Source organism: Mobula birostris, chromosome 6 (genome assembly GCF_030028105.1).
Source record: "Mobula birostris isolate sMobBir1 chromosome 6, sMobBir1.hap1, whole genome shotgun sequence".
Classification (NCBI taxonomy): domain Eukaryota; kingdom Metazoa; phylum Chordata; class Chondrichthyes; order Myliobatiformes; family Myliobatidae; genus Mobula; species Mobula birostris.
Genome location: NC_092375.1, coordinates 165,936,361 through 165,951,297, shown reverse-complemented (window position 1 = coordinate 165,951,297; position 14,937 = coordinate 165,936,361). Strand labels below are relative to the sequence as shown.

Genomic DNA, 14,937 nt, shown 5'->3' with positions numbered 1-14,937 from the left:
CTCTTCCATTTTATTTTTGAAGAAATTATACTTTCAATTTTAACATTGGTAGACAGCATAAACTTCAGGGTTGCACTTGAGGTTGCACAGAGTACTATCTATTCCCCTGGTTATTCTGGTTTCTACAATATTTGGTGGAGGATTACAAATACCTGGGGATACGAATTGACAATAAACTGGACTGGTCAAAGAACACTGAGGCTGTCTACAAGAAGGGTCAGAGCCGTCTCTATTTCCTGAGGAGACTGAGATCCTTAACATCTGCCAGATGATGCTGAGGATGTTCTACGAGTCTGTGGTGGCCAGTGCTATCATGTTTGCTGTTGTGTGCTGAGGCAGCAGGCTGAGGGTAGCAGACACTGACAGAATCAACAAACTCATTCGTAAGGCCGGTGATGTTGTGGGGATGGAACTGGACTTTCTCACGGTGGTGTCTGAAAAGAGGATGCTGTCTAAGTTGCATGCCATCTTGGTCACTGTCTCCCATCCACTACGTAATGTACTGGGTGGGCACAGGAGTACATTCAGCCAGAGACTCATTCCACCGAGATGCAGCACAGAGCGTTATAGGAAGTCATTCCTGCCTGCGGCCATCAAACTTTACAATTCCTCCCTTGGAGGGTCAGACACCCTGAGCCAATAGGCTGGTCCTGGACTTATTTCATAATTTACTGGCATAAATTACATATTACTATTTAACTATTTATGGTTCTATTACTAGTTATTATTTATGGTGCAACTGTAACGAAAACCAGTTTCCCCCAGGATCAATAAAGTATGACTAAATAACTAAATATTTCTTTTCCATCATCGTTGCTAAATGGTCTATATTATAGTGCTATAGTTTTCCAGTTTTCCTCAAGCCTCAGGCTTGTCTGCTGCAGAGACGTGGAAGTGCTCTGGCGTGGTTGAGCTTGACTGGGGCCTGGCCTCGCCCGTCAGTGCCCCCTCGTGTTTGAGCAGGGAATGACAGGCTGGATTGCATGCATCTGTACACTACCAATTTGTTAATTTAGTAGCAGCAGTTCAATGCAATACATAATCTAGCAGAAAGAGAAAAAAATAATAAAATAAAACAACAATAAATAAACAAGTAAATCAATTACATATATTGAATAGATTATTAAAAAATGTGCAAAAACAGAAGTACTGTATATTAAAAAAGTGAGGTAGTGTCCAAAGCTTCAAAGTCCATTCAGGAATTGGATGGCAGAGGGGAAGAAGCTGTTTCTGAATCACTGAGTGTGTACCTTCAGGCTTCTGTATCTCCTACCTGATGGTAACAGTGAGAAAAGGTCATGCCCTGGTTGTTGGAGGTCTTCAATAATGGACGTTGCCTTTCTGAGTCACCGCTCCCTAAAGATGTCCTGGGTACTTTGTAGGCTAGTGCCCAAGATGGAGCTAACTAGATTTACAACTTTCTGCAGCTTCTTTTAGTCTTGTGCAGTAGCCCCTCCATACCAGACAGTGATGCAACCTGTCAGAATGCTCTCCACAGTACAACTATAGAAGTTTTTGAGTGTATTTGTTGACATGCCAAACCGCTTCAAACTCCTAATAAAGTATAGCCGCTGTCTTGCCTTCTTTATGACTACTTCAGTGTGTTGGAACCAGGTTAGATCCTCAGAGACCTTGACATCCAGGAACTTAAAGCTGCCCACTCTCTCCACTTCTGATCCCTCTATGAGGATTGGTATGTGTTCCTTCGTCCCACCCTTCCAGAAGTCCACAATCAGCTCTTTTGCCTTACTGACATTGAGTGCCAGGTTGTTGCTGCAGCACCATTCCACTAGTTGGCATATCTCACTCCTGTACGCCCTCTCGTCACCACCTGAGATTCTACCAACAGTGGTTGTATCATCAGCAAAATTGTAGATGGTATTTGAGCTATGCCTAGCCACACAGTCATGTGTATATAGAGGGTAGAGCAGTGGGCTAAGCACACACCTGAGATGCGGCAGTGTGAAGAGGGTATGTTATCACCAATCCGCACAGACCGTGGTCTTCTGGTTAGGAAGTCGAGGATCCAATTACAGAGGGAGGTACAGAGGCCCAGGTTCTGCAACTTCTCAAGTGGGAATGATGGTATTAAATGCTGGGCTATAGTCGATGAACAGCATCCTGGTGTAAGTATTTTTGTTGTCTATGTGGTCTAAAGCCGTGTGAAGAGCCATGGAGATTGCATCTGCTGTTGATCTATTGTGACAATAGGCAAATTGCAATGGGCCCAAGTCCTTGCTGAGGCAGGAGTTCAGTCGAGTTATAACCAACCTCTCAAAGCATTTCATCACTGTCGATGTGAGTGCTACCGGGCTATAGTCATTACGGCAGTCCACATTATTCTCCTTTGGCACTGGTATAATTGTTGCCTTTTTGAAGCAAGTGGGAACTTCTGCCCGTAGCATTGAGAGGCTGAAAATGTCCTTGAATACTCTGGCTAGTTGGTTGGCACAGGTTTTCAGAACCTTACCAGGTACTCTGTATCGGGACCTTCTACCTTGCGAGGGTTCACTCTCTTTAAAGACAGTCTAACATCGGCCTCTGAGACATATCACAGGGTCATCAGGAGTGGTCTGATGTGGAAGGTCTAATGAGTCCTTCAGTGACAGGTGAAAGTTCTGATTGGTATCAGCCTTTGTGTACCTGGCCCAGTGCACCGGCAGAGAGTCAAAGTTATTGTAGGCTGAGAACGTTCTTGGAGGTGAAACCCACCCTCGAGGGGGAGGAGGAATGTGAGCTGGATGAATGGCAGTGGTCTGATAATGTGAAGAGACAGCGACCAGTAGAAGGTCTAAAAGGTCCGGCTGCTGAAGTCGTGAGGTCCTTTAAAGGCAGTTATTGAAGGACTAGCCAGCCACATTTCCAGAGACAGCCAGAAAAAGTGGGGGGGGGGGGTGCGTGGGTTTCACTTGCATGCAGCTAGGACCTGTATGATGCTGAGGCTGCATCTTGAATCATTGAACTTACTTGACTTGAAGTCATATCTTTATTTCCTGATCATTGCCTACATTCAGGTTAATCTAAGTATTGTAAAGTCAAAAGAAAACCGCAAATCTGGAATAAAAACAGATTATCTTAGGAAAAATGTCAGCAGGTCAGTCAGTGTCTTTGGAAAGAAAATAGTTAACGTATTGAGTCTGCTACCCTTCAGCAGGTAAATCAAAACTGCTAAAGGGTTACAGACCAAAAACATTTCTGTTCCGTTTTGGCCTGCTGAGTTTTTCCAGCATTTTCTGTTTTTATTCCTAATGTAAATATGATTTCCTTCAGATGCAAACGGTTTAGATCATGTTCTCTGATGGTTATAGTGCCTGTAGCTCTGACTCCAGCTGAGTAGCTCTGAGCCAAAGTTCCACAAGATTGGGAAATTTACTCAGTATTTCTCTCATTTCCACCAACTTCCATATGTTACAGCTACATCACCAGTGCTTTTATTCCTATTAAATATTATATATTCAATTATTTTGTTTCTAGTCATTTGAAACTTGGCTCTGTTAAAAATCTGATTATTAAGTTAGTGTATATTGCTTACCTACTTTTAAATTGTTAAAACTTAAAAGGAAAACATGAACTACAGTAGGAAGAGACAAATTGGAAATGATTTTAACAAACCTAATGATATTGTGAAATAAACTGATAATTTAACACCATTGAATTCAGTCTAAAAAGTTTTAAATTTCAGATCAAAATGACAATACAGTGAATCTTAGTGTTTATATGCAATTTATTAATTGTATTTATAATTTTCGCTCTTTGTACTCTAAGATGGTTCAGAAGTTCATTTAAAGTTGTGCATTTCCTTGTTTTGCTGTCAGTGGGATTTTTTTTAAGGTGTGATTGGCTGATCAGAAAACTTGATCGCATGATGCCAGAGATATCCCTGTGTGTGTGAATTGCAACTAACTGAGATAATCGCTATAAATGTTTTCTATTAAATGATCAATTATATTAAGTTCTCCATTCAAGATTACAAAATATTTCTAAGTTAGTAAATCTATGATGTGGTTCAGTTCTTTTGCAAATTGCTGTTTCTTGAACTTTGGCTCAATCTTGTCTTGTTGGGTAGTTAGATATGGTGGGATTTATGATCATGTCTGTAACTCTGGCTCCAATAACAAGGCAGAGTAGTGGGAGTTTTGCTTTCACTGATAAAGTGTGAAAGCATGAACTTGTGAGATTCACTGTCACAGCTATTCAGGGTGAGTTTTTTTTTGCAACATTTTTGTTTAGCTCAATATCGTAGAGAAGTACAGCACAGAAACAGGCCCTTTGGCCCTTCTATCCCATGCTGAAACAATATCCTCTGACTCCAAAATGAGGGAGCCACCATTGATGGAAACTGCCATTCTGAATAAGCTGAAACATTTTGTTTTCTGATTTATGCAAAATTGACTAAGGATAAAACTAACTACTTTTTGTAATTTCAGTCACTAGTATTCTATTATTACAGAGGCTAAATGGGGCAGTGTTGGTATTGTTAGGGATCGTTCTGGAGTTAGGAAATTATGGATAACGTAATTATGAATGAACTAAAATGAGAACTAGTGTCAGAAAATAATGCCTGTACACAATTTAACTTCCAACTGGTGTTTGTGAATCCAATCATTGGGTGTAGGATATTCTAATTCTGGTCCATTAAAATCACATGGGGAAGACAATAGGTGAATGTTCTTGCTATTAGCACAATGTTAAAGATGTTCCCCTGCAGTTTAATGCACAGTCCCGGACAGCCTGTTTAATCACTTAACCTAGTTTGTCGTATATTCATGGAGTCCTCCCTCAGCATTGTAACAAAATGGGTATATTTTGGGTGTCTGGACTTTGTATTCTGGCTTTTCGAACAGACACCAATAGTGAATAGGGTTTCTGCTAGTTAGGATGTGCTACCATTGTAAATTCTGTAAAGTTACCTGACTATTCAAAATGTTAAGTTAAATGGGTGAATATAGCTACTGAACCTGTAGCTATTCATTTATTCAAATATTTAAGAAGAATAAGTCATTGTGTCAGGAGAGTAAGATTCTCCTGGGCTCACTCTCTCCTGAAGGTTTTCTGTGTTAATAAAGACTTCTGTATTTCCAAGTTACAGCTTCAATGTGGCCCAGTTTTAGTTGGCCATAAGCATGACTTTGTTGTTCCTTTCATTGAATTGCTTGGCAAGGCTAACAGAAAGAATAGCCCAAAGGTCACTGTTGTAAGGTAATTTTTAAACAGAGCTGCTTGGAGTTCCCTCCTAATGAGGAAATTGAACCACTTGGTGGTGACAAGAACATACTTGTAGAAAAATATATGTTGCTTCAGTGCACAATGTTGTTGTTACATTTATGATTTATTCTTTTTATTAAAGACAAAATTAAAAATACTGACCCCAAATATGTTCTGACCTGATGCTTGCCTGTTTCTTGTCTCCTGTACACAGAACTAACCAGTCTGCTTCCTGTGAGCTCCCTACAACCTGTTTTTAATTAACTGTTCAAAGTTTTGGCCTGTGTATATTGATTTTTTTTTTTCTTTTTGCTAGTTTTCTAATGATTATAGTTGGCCTAGTCATGTAGTAGTATGTTCCATGCCCAAATTTGTTAAGTGGTTTTGAAAATTGGATCCAGTGAAGTTTTGTTTTCATTTGTCTTCATCTTTAGCTTTTTCAATGTGAAAGCTGGAATGCTGACATTTATAACAATTATTCTGAAACCCATGTAGATCCTAATACTAATTGTTGTTCCTTCTCACTTAAACTGCTCTTTAAAATGGTAAGATTTACAGAAATTAATAATTTGGGCAGCCTCACAGTAGAAGTGGTTAAATACTTAATTCCTGGCTAGGGAAATAGAATGGAGTTTGAAACTCCAGCATTAAATTTAGTACTCCATTACTTTTTTTTTGATGTTTTAAAGCCTTTCTGAAGTGAATTAAGGTGTTCACCACCTAGAGGCAAATGAAGAACTGATGAAAAAAAATAGGGACTTCATTTAATTACAGAATGGAATCCCAAAATTAAAGATGCATAAAAATAATTTGTTGAAAATTACGCTTTTTAAAAATACTTGTACGTATTTCACCAAATTTGGAACGTTTTCTTGTTTTACTAGCTAAATTACAAACATTTTTTTCCAACCAGCAGTTGGTAGCTGTAAATGAAATTTAAACAAAAAAAAATTGAACATCCACTATAATGTTTTGTGGAGTTTATGCTGACATTGGTGTCTGTAGGTAAGGAGATGTAATTTACTGCATTATTTATGCTGTACCAGTGAGAAAGTTGGTAAAAGGTCTTGACTATATTGAATTTTCTCTCTCATTCCACACTCTAGAGTTCAGAAACTCAAGTGTAGGAATATTTAGGATTAATTCAATATCCAGATTTGTAGTTACAGAGCTACCTAAATCCTTTACTGAAGAGATTCTGCAGATGCTGGATATCTTGAGCAATATACACAAAATGCTAGAGGAACTCAGCAAGTCAGCAGCATCTATGAAAGAGAATATCAGTTTACTGTTTGAGCAAAGACCTTTCATTAGGACCGGAAAGGAAGTGGGGCAGAACTTAGAATAAAGAGAAAGAGGAAGGGGAAGGGAACCGAGTATAAGCTCGCAGGTGATGGGTGATATCAGGTTAAGGGGAAAGTTGGGTGGATGCGAGATGGGGTATGAAGTTTAAAAAAAAAGGGAGGTGATAGTTGGAAGAGGTAAGGGCTGAAGTAGAAGGAATCTAATGGGACAGGACAGTGGATCATGGAAGAAAGGGAAAGAGGAAGGGAACGAGAGGGAAGTGATCAGCAGTTGGGCTGAGAGGTGAGACAGAATGGTGAATGGAAAACGGAGGGGAGAAGTTACCATCGTTAGAGAATTTGATGTTCATGTCAACATGTATGTCCCCAAACAGTCCTTCAATATGAAGCCGCTCTTCACCGGCAAGTCAGAGTCACCTATTGTATGTGGTACTCCCAGTGTGGCCTCCTTTACATTGGTAAGACCCGACACGGATGGGGGGACTGTTTTGCTGAGCACCTTTGGCTCCATCTGCCACAAAGGGCAGGATCCTCTGATGTCCAGCTATTTTCATTCCAACTTCCCATTCCCAGTCCAACATGTCTGCCCATGGCATCCTGTACTACAACGATGAGGGGTTGGGGGGAAATGCTTCATATTCTGTCTGGGTAGCCTCTAACCTGACGGCAGGAACATCAGTTCCTCTAATGTCTGGTAATTTTTCCCCCTTTCCCTTCTTTCTTTTTCCATTCACCATTCTAGTTCCACTCTCACTCTCTTCTCACCTCCTTCTGATTTCCCTCCTTTCTGTTTTTTCACGGTCCACTGTCCTCTCCTATCAGATTCCTTCTTCAGCCCTTTATCTTTCTACCTATCACCTTCCAGTTATTTACTTCATTTCCCCCCTTTCCCATCCACCCTCTTTCCATCTCACCACATCTCACTGATCGCCTGCCAGCTTGTGTTCTTTCCCCTCCCCCCACATTTTTGTGGCTTCTGCCTGGTTCTTTTCCAGTCCCGCTGAAGCGATTTGGCCTGAAACGTCGACTGTTTACTCCCCCCCATAGGTGCTGCCTAACCTGCTGAGATCCTCCTGCATTTTGTGTGACTTGCTTAAATCCTTTGATTTTCACTGATATATTTTCTTTTAATCTTAGCAGCAGCGATAGAAATTTATGTTCTTTATTGTTCCAGAATCAGCATATCAAAAATTGGTTGCTTTAAATTTCTGGCTTTTATTGAGAAATACCTATTGAGAAACTTACGTTTTGGTCAACTAAATTGTGAGTATGCATGGAATTGCATTACCATGCTCAAAGTGCAAATAAGCATACCACAGTTCAGTTTTATTTCACAAAGCTTTATTTTGGATATAATACACTTAAATTAAGGGGACTTGAGCATTCCTAAATAGGTGGAAATTGACTTGGTACTTAAGCAGGAGCTATACAGTTTAATTTGGCAAGTTATTCAGGTTGTCAGTGGATCCTTTAATGTGTTGATAGTTTGTATATTTCTGTAGAGAAGTCTGAAAAGAATCCCAATTTAAAATGAAGTCAAATTCCACTTTTACCAATGAGTCCTTCCTGTCAGGTTAGAGTAATCTCTGTGCAAAACAGATGAGTTCTTGTGTGTCCTCCAGCTTTTATAATAAAATGTATTAATGCTGTGTTGTGCTGTGAATTGTCTCGTACAAACTATGTGTGGTCAAATAGTCTGAATGTATTTAGTTGAAATACTGGCCTGGGAATTGAGTGTTACATATTATTTGATGCCACTTGAACATAGTGTTATTTACATACATTGCAGGACATCTGGTTTTTCCGTAGTATGTTTTATTAAATGTTGAATAGCACCAATAGTCTGCGTATATCAGGAGTAATTCAAACTTGTAGTTCTGTCAGCGCTCTCCTAATATTATCAATGTGCAAATTGCAGTCCATGTCCTGCTGAGCACATCTGCGCTGAGTTGTCTGGAGACTTTCAATATTAAGTGTTTGTAAAACAAAGAAAAAGCAAAACTACTATAAAATGTGTCATTTAATTTCCTTTACTTGCAGGAGGGACAAGTGTTTCTGATGCTCTGGAGTGTCCCACAGATGAAAAACGAACTATACTTTCTTTGGATACTTCACAGATGGTATGTAATAAAGTTTTTTGGGCAAAGACTTCTGATGGCAATAAAAGTGAAGAAATTTAATTTAAACCTTTCCAATTCCCACACTCTATTGTGCTTATTGTAACTACAACATCCATAAGAAGCTTTTTATCTTTCACATACAGCTAAGATAATTTCTAATGTTCATATTGGTAAATCATATATTGCAGATTGATTAATAACTGTGACCTCTATAATGTAACTTATTGGTTGTTGGAGTTCTTAAATGTGTTTGGTGATTAACTTATTGTTTTGTTATTGTTGTAAGGATAATCGAATATTCTTAAGAAAATACATAGGAAAAGAATCTTGCGTGTTTTGTCAGTTTTTTGCATACGCTCAGCAATATCTGCTTTAGGTGGTGCTGAAACAGTGTTTATTATCTGTGCATGTAACTCAAATAGTTAATTTGTATGCTGTCCCTTACTTGCACATTGCAGCTACTAAATTCAAGCATATTAGATTTGAGCAGAACCAAAATCAAAATTATTCACTTACATTGGTAAAGAATCCTTGCATAGATTGAGAGGTCGTAAAGTTATTATGGCTGAACATGTTTCTCTGAAATTGTTATTTTTGAAATGCCTAACTTGCTAATAGAATTCATCTGTGTGAATGTTGTCACATTTACATTCCAGCCAATAAATTTTCTTTGAGGGAGAGGCTGGGGGGTAGGGTTACAGAATCAAGGGTGGTTTAATATGCAGGTTCCAAATTCAGATTAGGTGAAATATTAATTCACAATGTTTAGAGTAACTTATAATATTTCTAGTGTTGAAAGTATAACAGATTGTTTTAGCAGAATATAATCAGGTTGACTTTTCAGGCATTAAATATATGAGTAATGTTTAAAATTGAAATACTGTCCAAAATTTCAATCACTGCCCTTCAAATTTTTAATTGTTTTCCAACTTAGAAGCTGAAATAGATTAATCCAAGTTTATTTTTGACCTCTTATTAGAAAGCAGTTTCCATAAATGGGCACAAACATTTGACTTCCTTTGAATTTTGTCATAACCATTGAATTTACCCATTACTATTGAATAAGGAGATCAAGTAAGTCAAACTGTCCCCCAAAATGGTGGTAGGTTATGGCAATCGGTAAACTTCAACTATATTTTGTCTTTTTACAAAAGTCAAAAAATTCAATTTAAGAGTAATTTGGAATCCATTTACCGTAGTGTTTTTTAAATGAGAATCTCTTTTATATTCGATATTAATGGGAGGAAGGGAGAGAGATATCTAGAAATCTTGAAATTTTGAAATTCCTGGCATTCACATTATATGATTAATATGAAATGAAACAGATTCTGTCTCCCATGACGAGGTTTTCAGTATCCAGATATTGCTGATATTTTCAACTTATTTTTAAACCATTATTCAAATAACAAAAAAATCAATTTTCAAATTGGTTTTAATCTGCCTATTAAGATGTATTTTAAAAAGAAAGAATATTCATTAAGTCAGAGAAAGAACGTGTGCTCAGAACGCAAGAATCAGCTTCACTGTCAGACACTTTAAAATATTATATCTAGTCACTGCTGTGGACTAGAAGATAGTCATGTTTTTTTTTCACTCCTTGCAGTGTAATTTGAAGAACTTAATAGAGGAGCTAGTGGCCAAAGATCCTTCATAATAATGAAGGGGGATAACTAAAAATTGGACATGGATATTTATTGGTTTGTGTGTATATTGACATACAGAATTATGAAAAAGATGCACTTGCCCCAAGGTTAATTGGATTAGCGTAGTATCTTGTTTTTATGGTTGCACAATAAGATTTTTTTCAGATTGTTAGTCAAAGAACAAGGATATCATAATTTAGTACCTTAGACCTTACTTGCTCTATGCTAGCAGAAGGGGTTTAAGTTGGCTTCTGGGTTCATTTGTGATTTCATTTATGTAACTGATTTCACCAAATTTTCATGTGTCCAAGACCAGTTTGCGCAAACCCTTACCTTGTGTACGTTGATATGAAAGTATAAAACCAAGCTTGTATTTTCACCTAACCAGAGACAAATGCAGTAATGTTGTGGCAATGTTGGAATTGGGATACTAGCAGCAAGTGGTTTAAGGATATAGATAAATAAGCAGCTTGATTCTGGTCCATATTTCAATCACCGGTATGATCGTTTTTAGGTTTTGTTACATTGACATATCTGCAAGAGTATCAAAAGCCCGTAGATCCTTGTGATTGCTTGTGTGATCTCCAAACAGAGGCAATTAAGATCTTTGCTCTGGTAGATGAAAATTCTGCCGTCAGGCAGCCGATAGAGTCATGAGGGTTGTTGGTGTTGGATGTTGCAGCACTAGAATTAGGATCTGGTGACTATAATAAAGAGATATTGGATCTGGCAACATGAGAGTCTCCTGGTTTCCGAGTAGGAAGAAAATTCAAAAATCAGAGCTGCTGAGGGACTTGGGAGTCCTTGTGTAGGATTCTCTCAATGTTAATTTGCATGTTGAGTTGGTGGTAAGGAAGGCAAATGCAATGTTAGGATTTGTTTCAAGAGGACTAGAATATAAGTGCAAGAATGTGATGCTGAGGTTTTATAAGACATTGGTCAGACCACACTTGGAGTATTGTGAGCAGATTTGGGCCCTTACCTAAAAAAAAATGTGCTGGCATTGGAGAAGGTTGAGAGGAGGTACATGAGAATGATTCCAGGAACAAAGGGGTTAATGTACTAGGAGCATTTGATGGCTCTGGGCCTGTACTCGTTGGAGTTTAGAAGAAAGTGGGGGTGGGTGGATTACCATGAAACCTATCAAATATTGAAATGCCTATATAGAGTGAATGTGGAGAGGATTTTTCCTATAGTGGGTAAGTCTGGGACTAGAGAGCACAGCCTCAGGATAGAATCAAGATGAGAGGGAATCTCTTTAGCCAGAGTGTGGTGAATCTGTGGAGTTCTTTGCCGCAGATGCTTGTGGAGGCCAAGTCATTGAGTATATTTAAACCAGAGGTTAATAGGTTCTTGATTAGTCAGTACTTCAAAGGTTATGGGGAGAAGGCAGGAGAATATGGTTGAGACAGTTAAAAAATCAGCTATGATGGAATGGCGGAGCAAACTCGATGGGCCAAGTAGCCTAATTCTTCTCCAGAGTCTTATCATCTTATGGTTTTATTTCTGTGAAACTTTGTCTAATTCGGGCAGCTGCTTAATTGGGCCAAAATGGACTGATTCCAGTGTGTCCCAATTATCTCTGACACCACTTTCAAGGAATTATGGATCTGTATTCCCAGATCCCTCTGTTCTACCACACTCCTCAGTGTCCTACTGCCATTTGTAAAACCTACCTTGGTTGGTCCTCCCAAAATTTAATACTTGCGTGCATTAAATTCCACCTCCCATTTCTCAGCCTACTTCGCCAGCTGGTTCAGATCCTGTTACAAGGTTTGATAGTCTTCCTCACTGTCCACTGCACCCCCAATCTTGGTGTCTTCTGCAAATTTGTTGATCCAGTTTACCACATTATTATCCATATTGTAAACATAGATGACAAATAACAATGGACCCGGCACCAATTCGCTGTGGCACACCAAAAGTCACAGGCCTCCAGTCAGTGGGGCAATCATCTGCACCCACTCTCTGGTTTCTACCACAAAGCCAGTGTCTAATCCAATTTACTACCTCATCTTAATTGCCAACGTCCCATGTGGGACCTTGTCAAGTCCATGTAAAGAACATCCATTGCCTTGCCTTCATCAATTTTCCTGGTAACATCCACAAAAAACTCCATAAGATTGGTTAGACACCACTTGGCATGCCCAAAGCCATGTTGACTATCCCTAATCAGTCTCAGTCTATCCAAATACTTATATATCCAGTCCGATAGAATACTTTTCAAAAACTTTGTTGTAAGGCTCACCAGCCTATAATTTCCTGGCTTATTCTTAGAACCTCTCTTGAACAATGGAACAACATTAGCTACCCTCCAATCCTCCGGCACCTTACCCATGGCTAAGGATGTTTTAAATATCTCTGCTAGGTTCCTGCAATTTCTCCCACAGAGTCCGAAGGATCACGTTTTCAGGCTTTGGGGATTTATCCACCCTAATTTGGCTCAAGACAGCAAACACTTCCTACTCTGTAATCTGTACGGGGTCAATGACCTCACTGCTGCATTGCCTCATATTTATAGACTCTGTGTCCTTCTCCTGAGTAAATACAGATGCAAAAAGATTCCATTTAAAATCTCCCCCATCTCTTTAGGCTCCACGCATAGATTGCCACTTTGATCTTCCAGACGACCAATTTTGTTCCTTGATATCATTGTGTTTTTATATATCTGAAGAAGCCATTGGGATTCCCCTTCACCTTGTCTGCTAGAGCAACCTGATGTCTTCTTTTAGCCCCAATATTAATGCCACTGCTTTCCCTTTAATCCTTCCCACTCTATCAAGTTTAAAACAATGGAACCCTAGAACAATAAGCTGTCAGCCCTGCCCCTTCCTGCAACCAAGTCTCACTAATAGGTACAATGTCATAAACCACATGCATATCCATGCTGTAGGCTCATCTGCCTTTCCTACAATACTCATTGCATTGAAATAAATGCAGCTCAGAACATTAGTCCCACCATGCTCAACCTTTTGAGTCCTGACATTGTATGAAGGCTTAATAACATCTTTCCCCACCTCTAGTTCAGGTGCAAACCCTTCTGTACAGGTCCCACCTTCACTAGAAGAGAGCCCAATGATCCAGAAATCTGATGCCCTCTCTCCTGCACCATCTCCTTAGCCACATGTTAAACTGTATGATCATCTTATTTCTGGCCTCACTAATATGTGAGCATGGGTAGCTATCCTGAGCTCACAAACCTGGTGATCTTGTCCTTTAACTTAGCACCTAACTCCCTGAACTCACTTTGCAGCACCTTGTCATCCCTCCTACCCATCTCATTGGTACCAACGTGGACCACAACCTCTGGCTGCTCACCCTCCCACTAAAGAATGCAGTGGACTCGATTGGAGATATCCCTGACGCTGGCAACAAATCATCTGGAATCTCGTTCTCGTCTACAGAACCTCCTTTCTGTTCCCTGACCAGCGAATCTCCTGTTAGAAACATAGAAAACCTACAGCACAATACAGGCCCTTCGGCCCACAAAGTTGTGCCAAACATGTCCCTACCTTAGAAATTACTAGGCTTACCCATAGCCCTCCATTTTTCTAAGCTCCATGTACCTATCCAAAAGTCTCCGCTCCAACACCATTGCTTGCAGCCCATTCCACGTACTCACCACTCTGTGTATAAAAAAAAAAACAAAAAAAAAAAAAAACTTACTCCTGACATCTCCTCTGTACCTACTCCCCAGCATCTTAAACCTGTGTCCGCTTGTGGTAACCATTTCAGCCCTGGGAAAGAGCCTCTGACTATCCACACGATCAATGCCTCTCATCACCTTATACACCTCTAACAGGTCACCTCTCATCCTCCGTCGCTCCAAGGAGAAAAGGCCAAGTTCACTCAACCTATCCTCATAAGGCATGCTCCCCAATCCAGGCAACATCCTTGTAAATCTCCTCTGCACCCCTTCTGTGGTTTCCACATCCTTCCTTTAGTGAGGTGACCAGAACTGAGCACAGTACTCCAAGTGGGGTCTGACCGGTGTCCTATATAGCTGCATTATTACCTCTCGGCTCCTAAATTCAATTCCACGATTGATGAAGGCTAATACACCATATGTCTTCTTAACCACAGAGTCAACCTGTGCAGCTGCTTTGAGCATCCTATGGACTCGGACCCCAAGAACCCTCTGATCCTCCACACTGCCAAGAGTCTTACTATTAATACTATATTCTGCCAACGTATTTGACCTACCAAAATGAAGCACTTCACACTTATCGGGGTTGAACTTCATCTGCCACTTCTCAGCCCAGTTTTGCATCCTATCAATGTCCTGCTGTAACTTCTGACAGCCCTCCACACTATCCACAACACCTGCAACCATTGTGTCATCAGCAAACTTACTAACCTATCCCTCCACTTCCTCATCCAGGTCACTTATAAAAATCACGAAGAGTAAGGATCCCAGAACAGATTCCTGAGGCACACCACTGGTCACCGACCTGCATGCAGAATATGACCCGTCTACAACCACTCTTTGCCTTCTGTGGGCAAGCCAGTTCTGGATCCACAAAGCAATGTCCCCTTCGATCCCATGCCTTCTTACTTTCTCAATAAGCCTTGTATGGCGTACCTTATCAAATACTTTTCTGAAATCCATATACACTACATGTACTGCTCTTCTTTCATCAATGTGTTTTGTCACATCCTCAAAAA

The 14,937-nt window shown here is 39.8% G+C and overlaps 1 protein-coding gene across 2 annotated transcripts in view; it reads left to right on the top strand.

Moving 5' to 3' along the window:
• Positions 1-14,937, top strand: part of agps (alkylglycerone phosphate synthase) — a 164,112-nt gene that overhangs the window by 55,979 nt on the left and 93,196 nt on the right. For both annotated transcript variants that reach the window (XM_072261793.1, XM_072261794.1), the window contains exon 7: positions 8,550-8,629. In XM_072261793.1, coding sequence (XP_072117894.1) covers positions 8,550-8,629 — 80 coding nt within the window. The remainder of the gene's footprint in view (positions 1-8,549; positions 8,630-14,937) is intronic.